Source organism: Wasmannia auropunctata, unplaced genomic scaffold (assembly GCF_000956235.1).
Source record: "Wasmannia auropunctata unplaced genomic scaffold, wasmannia.A_1.0 LD336095.1, whole genome shotgun sequence".
Lineage (NCBI taxonomy): Eukaryota > Metazoa > Arthropoda > Insecta > Hymenoptera > Formicidae > Wasmannia > Wasmannia auropunctata.
In genome coordinates this window covers 3631381-3653926 of record NW_012026795.1, presented here as the reverse complement: position 1 = coordinate 3653926, position 22546 = coordinate 3631381, and the positions used below count along the sequence as shown (strand labels likewise).

The following is a 22546-nucleotide window of genomic DNA, read 5'->3' as shown; positions in this document are numbered from 1 at the left end:
CGTGGTGTTTTTTCTTGTTCTTTTTTTTCTCTTTATCTTTTTTTCCAATTGCTAATTAATATGTGCGTGACCCGGTTGCATAACAATAATGCTCATGTGCAACTGTATATGCGAATCGTTACGGTGTATATATATGTCTTTGCACATTGTATCTTTTCTCTTTCGATCTTTTTCTTCGACACGTAGGAAGATATAACTGATTCGCCGATCGTTAAGTAAAAGTGAAGAAGAGAGAAACAATTCTGGTCCTTAGACGTATGATATGCTGGCCGATTCCAGGCATGGCGCAATCCTTTTTTTATTATATTTTATTTTATCTCTTCACCTCGACGCTCTTCCGCCCCGGCGATAGCTCCCCAAATAAAAAGTTATTCTGTTATTATTAGAATTCGTGTCGTATAGATCATTCTTACGGCAACGCGGTTTTCAGAACGCCGCCTTAGAAAAATAGCGCATGCAATCTCGCAAATCTTGTGAATTGGACGCGCGAGAGACACGCGGCGGCGCGGCCTCTCTCTCTCCTCGTACAAATATATAAATAGATTTTTCAAGTATATCAAATACTTGGTGAGCTATCTAGGCAGACGACGGCCTTGTGCGTCCTTTGTGATCCGTACCTCATCCATGTATGTGTTACATGTGTGTGTTTGTATATATATGTATGTGTATTCGTGTATATAAAACAGGGCGAAAAACGCAAGAAAGTGTACAAGTCAGGCGACGACGATCAAAACGCTTTATAAAGAGGCCCTCCCGATCGAAGCCGGGTGAAGACTTCGATTATTGTTATCCGATATACAAAAGGTGCGGAGTTATGACTACGGGATCACAGCGAGACTAAGAATTTTCCACGTTATTGTAACAAAATAGCGGCTTCGCGAATGCCACTCCGCCTTACGCTCTTATCCTCCATCTCTCGACGCGCGAACCGCGAGATAACTCGCGACCGCGATTTCCGGCGCCTCAACAAATTCTTTTTTTTTTCTTTATTTTTTTTTCCTCCCCCTCTAACTTCACCAGGGCCCGGAATAAACTACAGAGAGCACCGTTCGAAAAAAATGCACCGAAAGGATTTCTTTGCGTTATTTAAAAATTACACGCGCATTCGAAGTATATGAACGATTATCTTTTCCCCAATACCTAAGAACGAGCTAACTACCAATCGTAGAAATACTGTACATCAGTTCATTCTCATCTTTTTTTTATTTCTTTTTTTTTAACTTTTAATTCCCGCAATAATGTATAACATTGACGTTGTTACGCTACGCTCGTCGAGAAGTGGTATTCAACATCGAATTTTGTTCACACGAGAAAAATTACACATTATTTTTATTGCTCTACGATTATTCACGAAATTAACCGAAAGCTTAAAAGATCATTTATTATAATCAAAGTTGAAACTTTTGTTATATAAACGAACTTCAGATGTGGAAGAAATTTCTAGAACTTATACATTATCGAAAATGTACAAGCAATATATCACTGTCTATCGAAATCGCGCAACATAAAGAGTGGAAATAAACAGCATACTTATGTCTAAGTATGTAACGAAAAATAATTGTGAAATAATCTATAAAATATGCTCTATAAAGATACATATCATATATCTTTAGAATTTCTCCACGATTTCAATAAACAGTAATTCTACATTTCTAAAATAGATGTGTAATTTTTTTCACAATTTTAAAATTGATCGATCTTAGGAGAAAGAGAAACCGTAGCTCTCTAGCTCCTTTTACATCCATCGATTTTCTTTTTACATTCGGAAATGACAGTTTTTCGGACTGCGAGATTCTACGGATTTCTTCTCTTCGGAAGCATTGCCAACAACGAAAAGTATTGTAACTGCATTTTTGAATATTCAGTTATTTCCTTTCAAACATTTTTTTTTTTTACGGGATATTGCGAAAAATTCTTAGCGAAGTTTCATTCGAATCCTGTGACTTCTCACGAGGCCTCAAGGATAAAAAAAATATCTTTGAAAAAAAGTTGCAGTCTTGCTATTACGATACTTTTCACATCGGTGTCGTCGCTTGTGAGCGATGAATAATAGCACATACGTGATTCTTGCAGTTGAAGGGATCAATGCGAAACCGGCGCACTCTCCGGAGATCTCTAATTCTACTATTGTGCTCTGTCATTGGTGTATATAAGATCACTCGTTAAGAAAAAAAAAACCGTCATCAATCCCATGGTGATCGAATGTGCAGTCTTGCGGCCTATGTAGACAAATTTTTTTTTTACCGTACAAAGCTTACAAATTACGAGTTTAGATTGACATTATTACGTTAGCTAGCTCTTTACGAAAACGTTTCTCCTAATTTTCTCCGTTTCATCGAACAGTATAGTATTATCTGCAATGTTAGATTTCAACAAACTAGAGGCAAGTCTTTTTAGCTTCGGCCCTTAAGTTTATTAAAATCCGATTTTGTAATCATCGCGATATTGAGTTTGCTCACTTCTTCTTGCGCATCGGAATTTGCAAATACGCTGTATTGCGCTGTATCAAACATCTTGGAACAGACATTAAAGCGAAACGAATGTAAGACATTAGTATTTGCTACACAATGGATCACAAGAAATCTCACAACAGCTGGGTTATCCGTTTAACCACTTGAGGTGTCGCGTACAAAACTTCATTCTCAGTGCCCTTCCCTTTACGCACAGTAAAATAGTTTCATGTTAAGACTGTACAACCGGCATGCAGGATGGCTTGACCATTTGAAATATCTCGAAACATATCGAGGTGTGTTTCAGAAACAGATCGCTCGATTCGAGGGGACAATTATTATTATAAAATGAACCCCAAATTGAATATCCTGTTTTTGAAACATTTTTCTATATTCTTAAAAAACAACAAAGACATTTCAAATGATCAAATCAAGTGAAGCATCCTGCGTTATAAATGTCCCTAACGTGTCTCGTACAAAAATGTTTAGACAATATCTCGCTAATCAGCCTCCTTAGCTTAAATTAACACAGAACAATTGCACAGAGAAGAATACCCTCAAAACCTAACCACCTTCATCGAATCAGATGGATTTGATTTGCGTAGCCTTCGTGCACACGACTGCATACAAATTATGCGACGTACGGGATTAAACCTCACTCATTTAAAACATTTAGTTTAGCTCTTTATCGCCTGAATCTATCACCATGCTAGAACGACCATCACAGTGATTCCTTCAAAGTCTGCGAACACCTCTTTTTCTTTCCTGCGCAGCACCTAGTCTCGATTTGTGGACGAGAATGCGAACTTACGTGCGACGGTTCTGTCTGAAATTGAGCAGAAAGCCGATATCGAGTTTGGTTTTACGGTTTTACAAACACCTTCTCCTTTCTTCGCGAGCGGAGTATTGGTCCTTTTGCCGAGGAAAAGCTACCTTTTGCTCGCTCTTAAAGCCTATCTATATTATTTATATATATATATGTATATATATTACAATAATATTACATACATAATACTATCCGCGTATAATAAAATATGTGTTTAACGGCCGTCGCTCGCTGGACGGTCTTCCGAGAGTTAAAAAAGAGGAGAACTATAGTTCCCATTTTGGAAAATTCGTGCAGCGTCCGAATAGCGATATAAGTTAGCCTTGACAGATGCACGGCGCATCCCAAGATCGAAAGGACTTCCAAAAGACGGTTCCTCGAGGGGAGATCTTCCAGGACGACGAAACGACACGCTGACGAGAGCTCTGCCCGAAAGCCACTGTACACTGTATCTTCCCTTAGCACGTTCCTCAGCAGGCCGAGTAAGAGCCATGAAAAGAATCCTCCTAGCAGGACGGCGAAGAAACACGCCGACGTATTAATATCGGCGAGTCCTTTCCCCGAAGCACTGTACACACTGTATACCTCCATCACCTTAGTCCGGTCCGCGGATAGGTAATCCGGGCGAACGTGGATTTTGATTAAGTATTAGAGGACGCTGCAACAGCAGTAGGTCTTCTTCTCCTTCTCAGGACTGAAGTTCATCTCGCGCACAATCTCGGCGAACATCTCGTTGACGTTGGTGCGGTTCTTGGCGCTCGCCTCGACGAAGGGACAGCCCCAGAGTTGCGCGAGCTGGTGGCCCTCCTCGGTGCCGACCTCCCGCTGATGCTCCAGATCGAGCTTGTTCGCCACGAGCAGCACCGGCACACGTTCCGTACCCTTGACGCGCGTGATGAGCTCCTTCATCGCCTTGATGTCCTGGAAGGTTTGGTGATTCGTCAGGCTGTACACCACGACGAAGCCCTGGCCGTTCTTGATGTAGAGATCGCGCATCGACGCGAACTGCTCGGTGCCGGCGGTGTCGAGGATCTCGAGCACGCACGGCGAGTTGTCCACCTCGATCTCCTTGCGGTAGAAATCCTCGATCGTCGGGTCGTACTTCTCCATGAAGCAACCGGATACGAATTGGACGGTGAGCGCGCTCTTGCCCACCCCGCCCGAGCCGAGAACCACCACCTTGAACTCGCGCATCTCGCCGTCGTCGTCACCGTCGGCTCCTCTGCGCCTCCTTCTACGACGTCGCCACCACCTCCTAGACGTGTCCAGGACCGCGCCGGGGTGTGGAGCGCCGTTTCACTCAAAGAGAGACAGTGAGCAGTAGAGAGGAGAGCGAGAGAGAAAGAGACAGGAGTAGAGGAACGGAGAGAGAGAGAGCGAGAGAGAAAGACAGGTAGACGGAGGAGCAAGATTATCGCACCTTCTCTCGCGAGTACACTTCACACTTCCACTGGGGGGCTGTCAGCTAGGCTGAGGGCACGAGGCACCTCTTCGCCCTCGTCCTCGTCTTCGCCTCGTCGCGACGACAATCCGCGCCCGTCCACCTCTTCCCGGCCGCGGCGAACAAAGGCATCGACGAAACGGCCGTGGTCTGACTGACGGACGAGGGAGAGAGAGAGAGAGAGAGAAGCGGATCACGCGAAACGAGAATCGACCTGCGCCGCCTCGTAGCTAGGCTGCCTCGATATCACGGCGACTACGCGGTGGCTACGCCAGGACATGACGACACAGGGGCAGCCTCTCCGCACGTTCTATACGCAGGCACGTATACGAAGACACAGACTCCTCGTCGTCCGTGCCGTGCCTGCTCGCTGCTGCTCGCTCCTCGCCTGCCCGCCCGCCCGCCTGCCCGCCAGTCGTCTACCTCCTCTTCCTGCCACCACCCCTGCTCCACGCTCCCCCTCCACCCCGCCCGCCGCCCCTCGGCCCACCCGTACCTCAGCCGCGATCTGACGTGCGCAATGCCGCCATCTTATCGTCGCCGTCGGGCTTTTCTTCGAACGGAACGTCACGTCGTCGCGCAGATCATCGACTGTGCGCGTACTCTAGACGCGGACCTCGCGCCGCGCGTGTAACACACTCGCCGCGAGATTGTTGCCCGTGTCTCTTTTACGTCGTAAAGCCGCACCTCGGGATTACGTATGTATACATATACAGGAAAGCCCGTAGACACTTGCAACCGCCAGGTTGCCGTGAGGAGACAATCTGTTATCTGTGACGTAATAACGCTGTTGTTTTCTATGCGCGGGATAAAAAAATTGAAAGGCTACAACTTTGATTCGCGTTGTTATTGTGAATTGAATTCGAATCGACGACTCCTTTTGGCACGATTTTATTGAGCTCTAAAGACGACTCCGATTAAACTTACAATAGTTAACCGATGATTAATTCGAACTCTCGTTCGACGATTTTGCTCGTAAAATTTTTAATCCGATCTCGCAGACAAAAAACAGCTGATTCTGTAGAAGCGAAAAATACCTAGCGTGATTCCCTTTTCGCAGTGTTATTATCAAACCCATCGGCACTGGCCGCGCGGCGTGCGAGTGACGAGTTAAAAATAATTATTGGCAACCGGACTGTAATTGCCTTCCAGACTCGTTTCAAATTGCTCTAACACAAGCAAAAAGAGAAAAAAAAAGAAGTCTTGTTTCATAATTACGTGCGGCGGTAGTCGGAGTGAAATTATGCGCGGTTCACTTCGCGCGCGACGCCGGGAAAATCGCGACTCAGGAACTTTAAGATGCGTTCTCAAACGGATCGCGTGTCGCTCTGGGCGCGAGCCAATCGCGTGCCACGATAGCGACCGGCTCGAGACATCTGTTCCTTTCCAGCCCCCTACCGTATCCTTCCGTACTCGCGGTCTTTCCTTCTTTTCTCCTCGAAATGCGAGGATCGGCGATTAAATAGATAGATAAATGTAAAGCGTCACAAAGTTTTGTTTTAGCCACGATTTCGGTGCTGCGCATGCTCGCTTTTCACACGAGACGCATGGGTAATAATAACAATAACATTCGGAGATCTTAATTTCATCGTGTAAAAAGAGTGGAGAACAAACGAAGTCGCGGAATCCTCGGATGAAAGAGGAGGGGTCAGCGAAGCGAGGGAAACGTTCGGCGACCGAGGAGGCTCCCTCGCTCCCTTCGCCTACCGGATACGAGTGTCATATCTGTCAGAGAGACAACGAAATCCACGACCTTGCCGAGAAGGAGTGAGTTGCATCTCTCGTCTTGCGTTTGTTGTGTAGAGTGTGATACTACTCATGCTACCTAACGTGTGTACACACGAGTAACATGTGTGTGTACGACGTCGCTCACACGTATACGCATGGTTACTCGTGACACTCGTAAATTCGCCGAGGTTATATACACGCGCGCAAACGGTATACTATACTGGCTCTAAAAACAAATTGAAAACTTGAAAACGCGGTCTCGTTGACAATGGGCGAGCGGCAGCGAGTAAGAATTGTTGAGATGTTTCCAAGCACTAGATTCTTTCGTAACTTATAAAATATATAAATTATAATTTATATTATTAATATAATAATTTATATAATTTGAACAATTTAAATGACTTATATAATTGTAATTTTATTTGCAACATTAAGCAGGATATACGATACAGTAACAATTAATATAATAACAATATATATAATTATTATATAATTAATAAATTGAAAAAAAGACAAAGAACATAAGTATCATTCATATTCTTATCGCGCCGTGATAAGAATAAGATCGTGCAAGTTGGAATATGACATTTAGAACCACGTAATACGGTTTCATAAATGTTTAAAGAGCCACAACACTGCGATGTACGCGACGTTGCAACAACGGGCTCTTTAATGACTAATTTACGCCTCGAAACTCGAGGTGCTTTGCAAGTGAGCTATTGCAGAACCGATATGTGATTTATTTCAATTTCAAGATGATTTTCTACGTCGTTAATCTATTGGAGTAACTGGAGTAACGATCTAAAAATGGAAATCGTAGTATGTATAGCTTTTATAACAACTTCGAATTTCTATTAAGGAAAGATAAAAAATATATTTCTTATTACATTATTTCGTGATACATTACAAACTAATTGTTATACACATATATAATTACTATACGTATATTATCGTAAAATAATGCGATAAAAATTCATTTGTGAAATTTAATGTGAAAAAAGAAATTCACATTTGTGTTATATCTTACATATAATTATTCTGTAATATGTACAAGATATACCAAACGTATGTAAACGTATAGTACATACATTCTGTGTTAGCATATGTTATAAAATACAAATGATACCTAAGGTGTTGTATGTAACTTTTCATATCGGGTGTTACACTTCGATTTAGGTTTAGGCTGCATAAAATGTATTTTTAGTTTAATCGCGGACAACACGCGATCACTTTCTTCTCGCTTAGCATATATACCGTTATCATAACCGACCAACTGACTCATCTCGTACGCATTACGAATTACTCCCGATGACGAATGCGCGCTGACAAATTTATTTCCATGATCGTCGGTTGCGCGATAACGCAATTTGCGCTCTCGAGAGGAACCACGAGAGAGAGAGAGAGAGATTGTGATCTGCTGTAACATTTCAATCAACAAGGCTGCTTCTAATCCGAGCATTTTCTTCATCTTTTTCTTCATTTGCAAACCTATAGTGCATCCTTAAAGCAATTCGCAAAATTAATCATTGATATATGCCAGGCCTATTTACTCTTTCTATACAAAGTTTTCGGTCTCTTATCACATAATACGTGATACGAAATTTCGTTTGAAATTACGCTGTTTATCACACGAATCTGCGCGTGAGAATTGCCACGTGAAACTCGTTAATTGTAAGAATAAATCGACGGCCTTGAATTAGCGCGAGGAAAAATCGAAAAAAAACAGGCGGTGCCCGTCCGCGCTCGGGGAGCGCGTTCCGGTGCTGCAAGACCGAGGCTCGTCTTTTCCCGTTGTTTCGTTGCCGGCGTTGCCCGTCCGGTTGTCCGTTAGTTCGTTCCGCTGGCTAGGAGCCGGGGGGCACGTGCTTACGACGCTTGCCACGCCGTTCCGTTTCTTTTTCCGCCGTGAGTACGAAAATCATGTTCTCTAATCACAGGCGCTTCTCGCCATCGCGATAACCATTCTCGCGCTCTCCGATATTCAGGGCAGTGCATATTTCAAATTGTATTTCAAATACAATTTTTATTTCAGCGGAGCACATAAAAGTAGTGTTTTTTTTTCGAAAAAGTTATTCAATGTATTTTGCATTTGAAATGTCAAAAAAATCCTTGATAAAAATCTGCAATTCGAGGAATGTATAACGCTATGTAATATTCTACGCTGCGTATTTTTTATTTCAATTGCTCTCATTTGTGTATGAATTCTCTAACAGATTTAAACTTTAGTTTCGCATAAAATTTGTTCGTTGAAATTAACTCGTTGTGCTATTAATTATTAACGAAATTATATATTATTTATTTTATTTCTAATAACACATAAAATTAATTATTAATTAAAATTTAATTTCATACAGTTCTTGCAGTAAATTTGTTTTCTAAAATGCACACATTATAGAGTGAGCGTTTTAAAAAATGCGTTCGGAAAGCATGTTCATCTTTGTTTTACTGTCTAATCTATTAACGATAAAGGTAAAATAACATAATAGTGCTGATAGCGCGTTCCCAACGCAGTCAAAGAAATAAGAATTATTGCGTCTCCTAGAGATCTCCTAAAGAAGAAACTTTAATACAAGTGAAATAAAATTTCCGCGTTGCAGCGCTTAGCTTCGTTGAGAAAGTTTAACATTATATATTATCGTAATTGAAAGATCGAATTAAAAAGTATTTTAGATCTCAAATTTTTAAGTATTTTATATTTTATATTTCAAATATAATGATGTATTTTGCCCCGCAGTTCTGCCGATATTATTGTCGCATCTTTAACCAACAAATTTATTAATATTCACGACTACGCGCTCGTGTCTAAAATTAGAAGCGTTTTCATAATATACACGTCAGATATCTCAAAAATTTTATTTTATTGTTCGTTTAGAACTAACTTAATTGTAATTGTAGTCTTTTTTTTAAATTATATAATTGACGATTGATCTCCATTCGAAGAGATCAATCTGTCTCAATTTCTGTCTTTTCAAAAGTCTAGAATATGAAGAATCTACTGGCTATTTTTAGAAAGATGTAAAATCCGAGGACTGTCGTCAGACTTTGTAAACAAGATCTGAATTAATGACATTACCGCTTTTGATCTTGATTGGTGATGTCAGCAACGTCAGCGTTGTTACAGGAAATTATGCCGCTATCGATCAGTCGGTTCGCGAGCTCTGGTTCCGTAATATACGCAGCAGATATACTTGGGATACACCGGTAAATACCGCCGACAATTATAGATCACGCCGACGAAGCGTTCGAAAGAGTATCGTGTATCTCCCTCTTTCGCATTATCCTCTTTATTTCACCTGGGGACCGGAAGTGCACGTTACTACCGCAACTATCGTATATAGCTCTGCTTTTATATATAAACGTGTGTGTACGTATGGGATCGTGTGTCTCTCAATACAGTCTCCACTTCGCAATGGCAAAGCGTAGAGTATGTGTGACTTACAATTGCACCTTCACAGGTGACATTCTCGTAGCCGTTAGTTTTTTTTTTCGTTTCGTGAGAACGTGTTACTCGAAATATCTCGAGTTGGGTCAATCGGAATAATCGTGACATTAAGATAACAGGGCGATGAAGTAAAATACGCTTCCGCTTGTAAATCTTCGTGTATAATATAATATACGTGATAAAGATTTCTATACAAGATTTTTTTTCGTCTGAGTCATAAATCAAAGATCAAAATACCTGCAATGAAAAGAGAGCGTAAAATTTTACGAATGAATGAACTCTGACGAATAGCGGTAGGTTTGTTTCAATGGGATCAATGGAAAGGTAAGAATTTGGTTGCTCGGAGCGGCGAAATAATTCCGGCCCTGGTCCGGTCCCGCGACCTTGCGGAATGCGAGACGCAGTCTCTCTCACATGCATACGCACGTACACACACACACACGCGCGCGTACGAGGAACGGATGACATCACCGTCGATGAAAGTGTACATAACTTAGTAATGCATCACACACTTTGCTCGACCACTGTGCGGTCGGTGGTCGAGGCGGCCTGCTTACTCTCGCTTCGGGGGGGGTTTTTTCTTCCTGCCCGAATAAGCGACGTCGAAGGCGAACGCCTTCCCGAAATTTTAGATCTAGAAATACGTGTCCAGAAATCCTCTCTACAATAGCTAATTTGAGGGAAATTTTTGTTGAAGTAAAAATGAGATGGAGAAATAACAAGATCCCATCCGCGCTCGTTTTTACGAAGATCCAAATCCCTTGCCAAATTACACGTTTAGCAAGCGTCAACGAAATGATTGAGGAGCGCTCTTAATGTGCATTTGACTGCGACAAGAGAGTTTTGTCTTTTCTTTTTTTTTTTCTTTATGTTTCGACACACATTTCATAGCTTGGGCGCATTCAGCGCATTCCTATTTCCGGCCCACAATTGCGATTCGTATCTCTCTGTCTCTTTCTCTCTCTCTCTCTCGCGCGCGCGGATTCCAATTACAGATACGCGCGAGGACATTATCGAGGCGTTCATTCATTGACAACGAGTAGGTGAGGTAATAGTTTACGGGGTCACATTCAAACGAGCAAATCGATGGATGTCTCGGAAAAGTTGAAGGTGACTTTTAAGAGGGACTGACAACGCGGCCGAGACCGGACGGTGCGTTTCGAAAAGGGCATGAGTCATGAATCTGTGCGCTTGAATCGAATGGTTTTTCGATATTCGACGCTGGTAATCTCGGCCGGCGCGTTGCGTACCAGAGGGACACGTGTTTCCACGCGTCAACGTGACGATAGACGCGTTTGTTCACACGGCGCTTTGCAGCGAATAAAATGAAAAGCATTGTCTGTGATTGTTACCCTTAACTAGTATCAGACTTATACCGAGAAATCATGCAACACGAGCTTCATATGTGTACTATATTTGTATTAAACTATATTATAAGCTTTTTTTAATTGCAAGAAGAGTTCGAATGTTAGCATTTGCTAATTTAGAATTTCAAAGACATATGTATGTAAGAACAGTAATATACATATATAGATTAATTAAACAATTAAAATCATATATAAAAATCGTTTAATTCAAAGACGCTATATTATTTACTTAAATATTTATGGGTTGAACAAGATTATAAAGACAATTTTTATATATTTTTATTTCTTTTTTTTCTGTGCAATTTCATTTATGTACAGATTCAATATACGCGATTCCAATCGAAGTGGCGAAGCTTTAAAGGATTTAAATTAGTGATCTGTTGCATAGTATCTACTTAAACATTTGTATTTTATTCGAAAGAATTAAATATAGAAAATATATGTGCTCAAAAAATTCAAAGATCGAAATGTCTGTCTTTTATTACTTGTTTCTATTTGTGTATTTATATATTTTATTTGATTTTATTATAGATTTCGAAAATTAAATCTTTCTCTAGAATTTTACTTTTTCTAGAAAAAGATTTAATTTTTCAAATATCAAACTTAAGATTTATAAATTAAGATTTGCAATTCGAGATTCACGTTTCTCTGAGAATTTAAGATTTAGAAAATGTGACATATTTCGCATTTCGTATTTCGAATTTAGGATTCGGAATATCTTTGGCTAGAATTCTTTGAATAATCGTTCACGCTTGAATAACTCTCCGGAAGTCATATCAGATATCGACATGGGGCTCCCGATACGCGCGCGGAGCCCCGAATGCGGGCGCGTGACACCTTGTAAAAATTGCAGCGATAAAAAAATCGAGGCCAAAACGAACGTACGAGGAAACTGTCAATTGGGCTTCATAAAACCTTCATTCAAGGCTGTTAAAAAGTAGTACGATCCGATATAATGTTCACGTGGGGCACGTTCAGTGACGTATGCGGTCAGCGATTTCGTCTTGCTCCGGCGATTCGCGAGATGCAATGGAATTCCGTTATAATTCCGACGCAAAAATAGCGTCTAAAATAAAATAAAAAAGGAAGAGAGACACCTTTGTAAAGCTCAAACTGCTCGTCTCATTCGTTCGTCGTGAAATATTCTATTTCATTTATTTGCTTATTTCTTTAATTTTAGTATATCGAGAGACAGAAAAATAACTGATTAAATGAATAATTTTACATATACAGATTTTGCTGTTAATGTACATAGAAAAATCTACAGTACATACTACAAGAGTAACTAAAGTTACGACCAAACTTTGAGGACACGTTTCTTACATATATTTAGAACATAAAAACATAATCAGATAATCCGGAAATGTTTTATTTCCTGGTTAGAAATATTTTTCTAATAATCTGTTTACATTGTGTATGAACACACGAGATAGTTTGTTTTTGCTTGGAATGTTTGAAAAACACACACACACACACGTTGTGGATTTAGTAAGTTATCAGCCCTCCTCTTATCCGATCCATTGCTTTATGTGCTGTAATTCGATGTATTTCCGAAATAACTACGCAGGAAGCGTTACCAGACCGATGTTCGTATAAGATCTTTTCATCTTCTAGACATGAGGACTGTACCGTCAAAGTTTGGACGTACCTTTAGTTACACTCTATAATTATATTATATAATTATATTGTTAATAATTTTAATATACAAAATTTATACAAAGTTTAATTTTAATATATTACTTACGTGTATTTCAAATGAATTTTTGTCAAATGACAGACCAATTAATATTGAAGAACATGTTACAGAATAAATTCTTTGTAATTCTGTAATCAGTTACTATGTGACAAGGTGCTGATAGTGCTCATTGTGTCCATTTTTAGCGTTAATTTGATAATAAAAACGATAATCTGATAAATTTAAATGCGTCACAAATGCCACAGCAATACTTTCGTTGAATTTTTCATACAAAATAATTCTACGATTTTATATAAAAACTTGTAACTAATCGATTATGAATTTGTGAACGTGGGAAAAGCGCAATTAAAATGCAATTAAAAGTAAATTGCACATAGTTTTCTAACTTTCAAATATATTCTAATTTTTAAATTCTAAGGTTTAACATTTTGCATATATTTATTACAAAAATTTTACTTCTTACGAAAAAAAGTGCAAATTTGTGTGCTGTCTATCATTATTCCAAATTCGAAATGGATATCAGATATAAATTTAAATTAAATGCGAGAGCTGCAATTTTTTAAATAACTAGTGAAACAAAAAACGTGGTTATATGCGTTAGTTCTGAAAATTTTGTGTGTCAATGATTCCTCTGAATCATGCGTGACAAAAAATTCCCGGATTCAGAAGGAAAGATTGGGAAGAAGGAAAGTGGAAGGATTTCTCTTTCGTTGAAAATCGATCGCTTTAAATAAAAAGGTATATTCGCATTCACGATAAGGAAATTTATTGCGCTTCCGTGGAAATCGAGGAAATTTCCAAACGTCGCTTGCAGGGTCGTGCTTGATAGCTGTACTGCTAGCTATCGATTTAGGCGGGCCAGATCGCGGAACAAAGGATAGTTATCAATGACGAGAGAAAGAGAGAAAAAAGTGTTATCGGCTTGTTCGTTTCTCACATACTGTGCACATGCACGCGAATTACGTGCGTATACGCGTTACAATGACCTTTACGAGGCGAATACCGGCGAGCGGCGATACGCGCGGGGACGATGACCCAACAATTTCAACATAAACAGTATCATACGTGCGCGAGCTGGTATGATAGCACGCGAGCAAAGCCAGCTTCCGTCATCGGTCGACTCGTTTCAGAACTAATACTTCCTTCTCGGATTTTCCTCCGTCGGTAGGAGAGACGCAAACGCGGGTTTATTTTAATACTATATTGTTTATATAGTGCAAAAATTAATTTTTAAATGTTCACCTTAAATGAAATCGTAATTGCAAAACCATTCTGAAATCCCAATCTCTCAGAGTCTCAGAAAGCTATTGTAAGCTCCGGTGATTTTTCTGGATCTATTAACATCCAAGATTGTCATCTGTCTCTTATTTATTATAAATTAACTTAGACATACCGATGAAAAATTTTAGCTTTTATATTTATTAAGAGTTTATATTATTAGTAATAATCATATTTTTTTATTCTGTATGCCTCAACCTGAGAAGAATCTGAATTAGAGATCGAATTTTTCCCTCTTATTTATTTTGTTAATATCTTTCATATTGTTACGTTCTTAACAAAACACGACCGCCTTTTCGTTCGCCTCCGGGTTTCATTTCTTTTCTTTTTCTCGACTTTCGAAATAATCTTGCCCTAGCTGGAGTCCGACTTCGGAAGCCTTGTCGGTTGACCCTGCCGGTTTCGTTTGCTTTGTTCACAGGAGGGACGAGGGTAAGCCGGAAGCAGAAGAATGAGCGACCAGAAGTACCACGCACCGCTGCCGGGGGTGGGAATGCAGCCGCCGCAGATGATCCCAACAGCTCCGTCGTCGCAACCAGATGCGCCGCCAGGTAAAAGAGCAGACCTATTCCACACTTGTTCCTCGAGATTCATGCTGTGCTTAAGCACGCGCTAAGAAAAACCGACACGCATCTGTAGGTCCGACGTGCGAGATCCTAAACCGCAAGACACATGACGCTCGTGATGATTTTACAGCCGGTATACACAATCCGTTCTTTTTCTATTTCAAGACCATCTTAAATAATGTCTTAGGCCTGTTCTACAATACGTCGTATGTCGGGTCGTAAGCCGTAAGAATTGACCAATTATAGTTGAATGTAAGAAAAATATTCTACTGTGATTGATCAATTCTTACGGCTTACGGCTTACGGTCCGACGTACGACGTATTGTAGAACGAGCTTTAAACTGCTATTACAGCTTTGTGATTGCTGATTACAGCCTTATGACATTTTAGACTGCACTTAAGATGGCTTTAAAAATAAAACCAAACTATACAGGATTCTTTATGGAGTCAATAGCGCCTGTGGAGAACGATTTAATTGAAATTTTGGAAGCGACATCGTTCCGGAATCTTTGTTTCGTGAGAAAGGGAAACAGGAGTAATTCAAAAAGTATCTAACGCGTTTCGTATTATCCTTCCGCTGCTGCTTTTTGACCGTTTTTGACCGATGAAATTTTCCCTGTATATTTTAGTTCTATTATAATTAGATTTTCGGCGTCGTAACTGCATGCGGCTAAAGCGTAAGCGAGACAATAAAAATCTACTTAACTCGTTAATATTTAGGGTCAGCCGCGACGGCGGTAGTTAATTCGACCTGATTACCACGTTTCTCTGCTCCTTTCTCGTCGCCTCGAATCTAGATGAAGAGGAAGAAAATTTAGTTGACCCGGCAATTCCTCGGAGCAGTTGCATTCGCAAGGTTCACTTAGCGGGATTAGCATTTCCCGGCGCCATTTTTAGATCGCTAATCAACTAGCAAGATAAAAGCTATATGTTAGGTGTACGTTACGTGAAGGAGTTAACATCGAGAAGAACGTTAATTATCCATTGCGATTGGCGTCGATCTAAAAGTCTGCGTCATCGTCGGGCAATTTCTTTGCTTTTATAAGAAGTAGAGAAGATAAACGTTATGTATCTAATTATTATCACAAATTTTTTTATTTAAGGAAGGATTTAAATACAGAATTTTGCTAAGTTAGCGAATTTTCCGCCTATGACGATAAAGTCACATATAAAATTTTATAGTTTGTGGCTATCGATACATATGCACAATGTAATTTATCGTGATAGATTTTGCTAAACGTGTATATATGTGTATGTATACATATTTTTGTTACAATTTTATATATTTTCTGAATTTATGACGATAAATTATATTGTGTATGTGTATTGATTAGCCACAAAACTATAAATTATAAATATATATGACCTATCGTCAATCGTCATAGGCGGAAAATTTGCTGTCTTAACAAAATTCTGTATTTAAATCCGTCAACAAAAAGATTAGTTATAAAGTAAGACATCAAAATAAAAAAAAAAAACTGCATTTTATAGGGAACAAATAATATATTTATGATTTTTTGATCAGGATTTCAAGATGACATTAATTTTTTTTAGAATAAGGTTTCAAATGTCGCAAAAATATTCATTTTTCGCAGCTTTCGATCTCGATTATTTTGGAAACCTGAGATTTAACTTGCGGCTAAATCTCGTTTTTTAGCAACCAAAAATCTATGAGAAACATATCGTGTCTGATTCAAAATAATTTTTGATGCTGTAATGTAAGCTATAATGTAATCGTATAACGTTGATCTAAACGTGCTATTAGCACGGAACCGCGTCTGTTTCTCGAGCGTACCGCTTAATTACGATAGACACAGTCGGAGGACATTCGTGATCCTCCACATTGACGATCATAATCCAAGTAGTGTTCTGCTCCTATAGCGCGTAATTGCGGCTCGCCACGAGAAATTCGAGCTCTGTGTACGCTATCGTGTCCCAATCATGCGATCTATGGAGAAGGACGATCCGCGGACGGTACACGTTCCCCTGTGATAGTTGCTCACCGTTTGCCGAGGCGAGTGACGATCAGTATAAAGTAGATAATGACCGTCCTCGGTGGCCGTCGTGTATCATCGTTATATCCAGACAGTCGTGTTCGACGATATCGTTCGTATTTGTACGATGACTTTTCGGTCTTCGTGTTATGTTGCTCTTCAAGACACGATAAACACATTATTTCGCCGTATATGTTTGAATCGTGAAGCGTTCTGATAAGCATCGACGTGACAACACTGCGATCATTCGAGCCTATCAGTGTATTGTTTGCTTTTTACCTGGCTAGTCGTAATAAGAAGAGAAAAAAAATAGAAAGTCGGAAATAAAAAGGAGAGAGAAGAAGATTGAAATTGGAGAGAATGAATAATAAATAAGAAATTCGAGAAATATTGAATAAATAAGAAACTGAAGGAATCTCGAAGAGAGGAATATATAAAAGAAACAGGCACGTGTGAGATACGTTGAATCTACATAAACGATCAACAGGCCCAATTGATAAAATTTTTCTGATAAGTAATGAAATGTTTGAATGGAATGAATAATCTTTGATCTTCAAATGAGTAATTTGCTTGAGGAATTAAACAATAATAGAAATATTCGCAGCGGCTTGTCATTCTTTCACGATGTTAACTTTCTCGGTGTGGAAAACAACCGTGCACTACTGCCTGCGACGTCACTCTGGTATATCGTATTGTTTTCCGTATTTATGTCCTAAATGATAAACGAAAAAAGGAAGAAAAACCTAAACCAAGGGGGAAACGAGGATACTTGTGGAAAAAGTTTTATCTCCTGCGTCTCGAGGAGGGCGGTGAACGACGGCAGAGTAATTGCGATAACTCGCAAACGCTGCTGGTGAACGTCTCGGATCGGCGCTACACAGTTATTTTCGTGAGATTAACAATCGCGATAGGAGATGATGGATAACAGTGATAAGAATTTCGAAAAGCTGCGAGAGCCGAGTTTGAGGATGAGAGTTTAGAATCTTGGACTTCTCGGGACAGCGGTGTGAAAGTTTTAAGAAGTTTTAAGAAGCGGCAAGAACTTCAAGCAAAAGTTCTGAAACTGATAATACTGATTGGAACAGTGAATTTTGAACAGAACGAACTTTTCTCAGTTCGAATAATAAATTTAATCTTTAATCTACGATCAAATAAAACACGTTTATAATATTTCTAAGATTGTGGTGATACAATTGTGACGCGATAATGGAGCTAGTTTCTATAATAGTGATAAAGGTATTTCAATTTCGAGGAAACTGACGGAAACATGTGAAGCACGTGATAGAAAAGTGCATCTGCAAAGAGTATCGAAACATGGGGCGTTCCACGTGTGCAACGGAATCCGAATACTTTGAGACTTCGTGGAAGATCAAGGTGGAGCAGATTCGCCGACGGCTGAGAACACTCTTCGAAAGAACGTTCACGCGTTATTACAAGCCCAAGAAGAAGGGCTACACCAGATTTCTGACGGAGGAGGAGCAGAGGTGCAGAATCCTTTCGGCGAACATGCATTTCGCGACTTGTTATACATCTATTACGGAACATTCTGTATATGTGCGCTATATGTTGTTTTAAGCGATTTAAAAAAGAAATCTCTCGATACGAATTTATAAAATCATACAATATATTAGCAGTACCTACTATTTGTATTATAACATTTTTTTTATGTGGCGTGCACTGTTAGAAAATCAATTAAATTTAGTTAATGTATTTAACGATTATATATATATATATTCATACTGATTTTTTTTCTTAATCGATCATTTGTTGCCAAAATTATGAAAACAAGTTTATATTTCCATTTATATATATTTTTTTTTCTGAAGAATTCATACTATTATTGATGTGAATAATAATTGACGCGATACATTAACTTACTGAATATTGCTCTTGCTTTCAGGTGGCTGGTCGCCGCCGAATATGACATATCCACCCGGCTTGCAGTACCTTATGGGCCTTGATTATCTTTTCGTGAACCAAAAAGTTGAGTTGCTCCAAGGTGAGTACTATAGCATTGCCAAGAGAGATATAAATATAACTTCTTCTCCTTTCGTGAGCGCATGTGAATATATGTATTCCAGATCCGCGAAGCTCGAGTGTGTGTGATTTACGATCACGATGCCCGAGTAAACGAAGCCACGTTTGCTTTGCGCGATAGTCTTCTCGTATATTTGTATTATGATAAACGCATAATTTTATAACGTAACCATGTAATTACAAAATTATTATAGTTAATATGGAATTATCCTATAATTACATAATCTCGTATTCTATTTTGTGACAAACTCACAGAATTACATTACGATGTAATAATTGCGCAATTAATTTCAAATTATTTTCTTATTACTCAACGAATACGATATTTTATATATCTTATTTTACATACTTTCTATATTATTTGAACTGCATTATATTACGTATCATTTTATCGTATTAAGCATATTATTATGTATACGTTTAACGCTTATACATGTTATCTTTTTCTTTAGCTTTTACTGGATGGGAAACTAAGAACAAGTATGTTATTACGGATAACAAGGGCGAGCCGGTGTTTTATATGGCCGAAGAATCAGGACTTTGTTGGCGATTGTGCTTGGGAAAGTATCGCAAGTGCGAATTCAACATCTACGATAAAAATCAGCACGAGGTTCTTCGTATGATTCGACCCTTCAGATGCGACGGTTGTTGTTGTCCTTGCTATCTGCAGGTAGTTTTGTTATTAGAATTTCTTCGGTGTTTGTATAGTTATCTTTATAAAGATAAAGAAAAATCTTAAATTTTCTCTTTAAATACAAAAATAAGTTTATCATTATCCACAACTTTCAGATATTTTAATATATTTAACGTATTTAGTAAATTTTAGAAATTTAAATTAAAATTAAATGAAAGAGATTCAAATTAAAAATGAAAATTATAAATTTAATTCGCGAATGTAAACATTTATTCCCAGAGTTTAATTTTTAAATTTATTATCAATGTTCTAAATTTTGAAGAAATATTCTAAAAATAATAATTTAAAGTAAATTCTTTCCTTTTTACTAACTATAATTAATTATTATATTTATAACAATAAATTTTTAAATATTCTAGCAATTAAACTTAAAATTTATAAATTTTTTCTTAAATTTATTTTAAATTACAATTTTATATCAAATTACAAGAGTAAGAAAGATACTATTGAAAATAACAATAAGTCTAAAATGAGATGAGAACTACTGTTTTATATTGCGTCTACCAAAGTTTCTTCACACGTGCAGGCCATCTGTCAAGTTTATCTTTCGACGAAAGTTTGCCCGCATTGTCGAAAGATCCGATCAATACCCTTTGAACAGAAACGACAATGTCAATTTCCTATTTAGTGTTCATGTCTGGAAAGAATTATTCGTTTATTTATGGTATAAGAAAATAAAAGATACAATAAAAATTAAATATTTGCTAAATAATTGTATTTGAATTTGTTTCATAACTTTAATTTTGTTTAGATTCCGATTAAATGAGATTGGAAATCCTTATTCATACAAGTACTTTAAATAAATCTTAGATCTTATCAATAAATTTTATTTTTAAAGTTTAATTACAATTAATTTTCGATTAGCAGATGACTGAAATTTTTTTCACAGGTTTTAGAAGTATATTCCGGAAATACTCTATTAGGCAGCGTTACTCAAGAATGGAGTCTTTGGCGACCGAAATTTTACATTCGCGACGCATCCGGGCAGCCAGTGTTAATGATAAAAGGACCACTTATTCGTTTCTGTGTTGACGTAATTTTTAAGGTACTGCTATACATTCCGAATCTTAACCAAATTTTATGTCACTTATATTTTATTATTTTTTATCATAATTACATGTTATATTAATATTTTTTAATTTATTTTTCTTTCAACTAATTTCAAAGCTTTCAAAGAATTCTTGAAATTAGGATACAGAGCTTAAGAATTAATGATAATATAATAATACAAACTGGCAATTATTTGACTAGTGAACTATGACTTTGTTGCAATAAGCATTATAATTCTTAGAATTATTCATCAACAATCAAATCCGCAGGTCAAATCCTTGGATGATAAGCATCGTCTCGGCATGATCCGAAAGCGTTGGAGTGGTTTTACCCGAGAGATATTCACCGTCGCCGATACATTCGGTATAAACTTTCCGCGCGATCTGGACGTGAAAATAAAAGCCGTGCTACTGGGAGCGTGTGTTCTAATAGTAAGTATCGTAAAAATGCAATCGTTTATTTAAGAAAAGAGATGCAAAAAAAGAAATAGATAAAAAGAAATATTGCAGTTTTGTTTCTAATATTAATATCAGCACAATTATATAATTGATGTTAATTGGTTTTGATTAAGAAGTTGGAGTTAAATTGCGAAGAGAAAATTCTGATAAAAATCAAATTTCTACTAGCATTAATACATGAATAATTCAATTTTTAGTATACAATACATTTTGACTTGTATCTTTTAATGTTTTAGGACTTCATGTATTTCGAGCAGGAAACCTAAGTCAATCTGTTTCAATTTTTGAAAGAAGACAAAGTTGTTCACATCTTTAACAAAGATTTTTATCAAATACCTCACGAGACTTTTAAACTGCGGAATGTTTCTGAAAATAAAGGCGAGCGCTATACATATGTACATACTGAGGTTGGAATCTTAATCATAAATTAAGATTATAATTGTAATTATAGAATAGATACGATTATCTCATTTTTTAAAGTTTTACGAATAATCTTTATTACCCATACAGCACAGATCATTGTAACTTATATTGTAACAATATTGCAACATTATTGCAATACAGTTCAATGCTTTGTGCTGTATGGGCTATTTTTATATATAACTAAACTGCATTCAACTATATTTTACAATTAAGCTTACATTCATGGAGATGTAACTTGGAAATCGAGCTTATGTTCACTGCAGAGTTCGATATTGAAATGCTCTCTATTTTATTGTAAACATGCAATTGCCTATTCATTATAATCATTAATTATTGATTCGCGATGCGTCTATTCTCTCTTCTCCGAGCTGTCTTCCGCGAAAATCATACGACATAAATACAAATGATTCCCTTCATACGCATATATATATTGTACATACACGAATGAAAATTATTACTTGATTAGCATCAAGACTGTCCTCTATTTTACTGAATATAAAATATATGCAAATGTGAAGTGTACAAATAATATCCAAATTTGTGAATTGCAAAGTACATCTTTGTATTATATATTTTATATGTGCTCTAAAAACTATCGTACATATCGTTAGTGTAAGAAACAAACATTTAAATTGTACGATAATATACAATTTTTACATTGTAATCTCAAATTTCATACAGATATTTTATTACTCACGCAATAAGAGCTTTGCGTATTTGTAGACTAAATAATGTTCAATAAAATTAAGTTTGAATGTTTTTGTTGGTACGTTTTTTTCCAATATTGAAATAAAAAGCTTAGTGTATGTACATCTACATTAATCATGTTAATAATAGTTACATAGTTGTTTTATATATTTAACAATTACATTGAAAAAATTCATGTGCGTCTATTCTTTATTCTCAAAACGATTTTTGTGAAAAAAAACGACTTTCATTATTAAATTTCTTATCATTAATAATAAATGTACTATTGATTAATATGAACTACGATCTTAACAATATGATTTGTCTCTTTTCAATAAAATATATTTCAAATATATAAAAATATGTTTAAATAACGATATAATCAAACTCTTATTTTTCGGTATTATAT

General features: G+C 37.6%; 2 protein-coding genes across 6 annotated transcripts; one reads left to right on the top strand and one right to left on the bottom strand.

Moving 5' to 3' along the window:
- Nucleotides 1–985: 985 nt before the first annotated feature.
- Nucleotides 986–5105, bottom strand: LOC105462764 (ras-related protein Rap-2a). Its single transcript, XM_011709614.1, has one exon. It carries the CDS (start codon nt 4468–4470, stop codon nt 3925–3927), a length of 546 nt encoding a protein of 181 aa, XP_011707916.1. The 5' UTR covers nt 4471–5105; the 3' UTR covers nt 986–3924.
- A 208-nt stretch (nt 5106–5313) lies between these two features.
- Nucleotides 5314–22209, top strand: LOC105462762 (phospholipid scramblase 2). Of its 5 annotated transcripts, none has more exons than XM_011709609.1 (7): nt 5314–6484; nt 14650–14779; nt 18689–18787; nt 19278–19495; nt 20409–20564; nt 20839–21000; nt 21264–22209. In XM_011709609.1, the coding sequence occupies exons 2-7, from the start codon at nt 14680–14682 to the stop codon at nt 21291–21293; spliced, it is 765 nt and encodes a 254-aa protein (XP_011707911.1). In that variant the 5' UTR covers nt 5314–6484; nt 14650–14679; the 3' UTR covers nt 21294–22209. The 5 variants fall into 5 exon arrangements, with proteins under 5 accessions (XP_011707911.1, XP_011707912.1, XP_011707913.1 ...); XM_011709610.1 differs by lacking the exon at nt 5314–6484 and adding an exon at nt 8235–8350; XM_011709611.1 differs by lacking the exon at nt 5314–6484 and adding an exon at nt 8391–9646.
- The last annotated feature ends 337 nt before the right edge of the window (nt 22210–22546 follow it).

What these genes read in the sequence shown, in the direction of transcription:
- LOC105462764 (XM_011709614.1), bottom strand. Translation starts at nt 4,470, where the DNA reads ATGCGCGAGTTCAAGGTGGTGGTTCTCGGCTCGGGCGGGGTGGGCAAG.
- LOC105462762 (XM_011709609.1), top strand. Translation starts at nt 14,680, where the DNA reads ATGAGCGACCAGAAGTACCACGCACCGCTGCCGGGGGTGGGAATGCAG. An exon ending in GTTGTCCTTGCTATCTGCAG is followed by an intron (nt 19,496 to 20,408) that starts GTAGTTTTGTTA and finishes TTTTTTTCACAG; the next exon opens with GTTTTAGAAGTATATTCCGG. An exon ending in TGGGAGCGTGTGTTCTAATA is followed by an intron (nt 21,001 to 21,263) that starts GTAAGTATCGTA and finishes TTAATGTTTTAG; the next exon opens with GACTTCATGTATTTCGAGCA.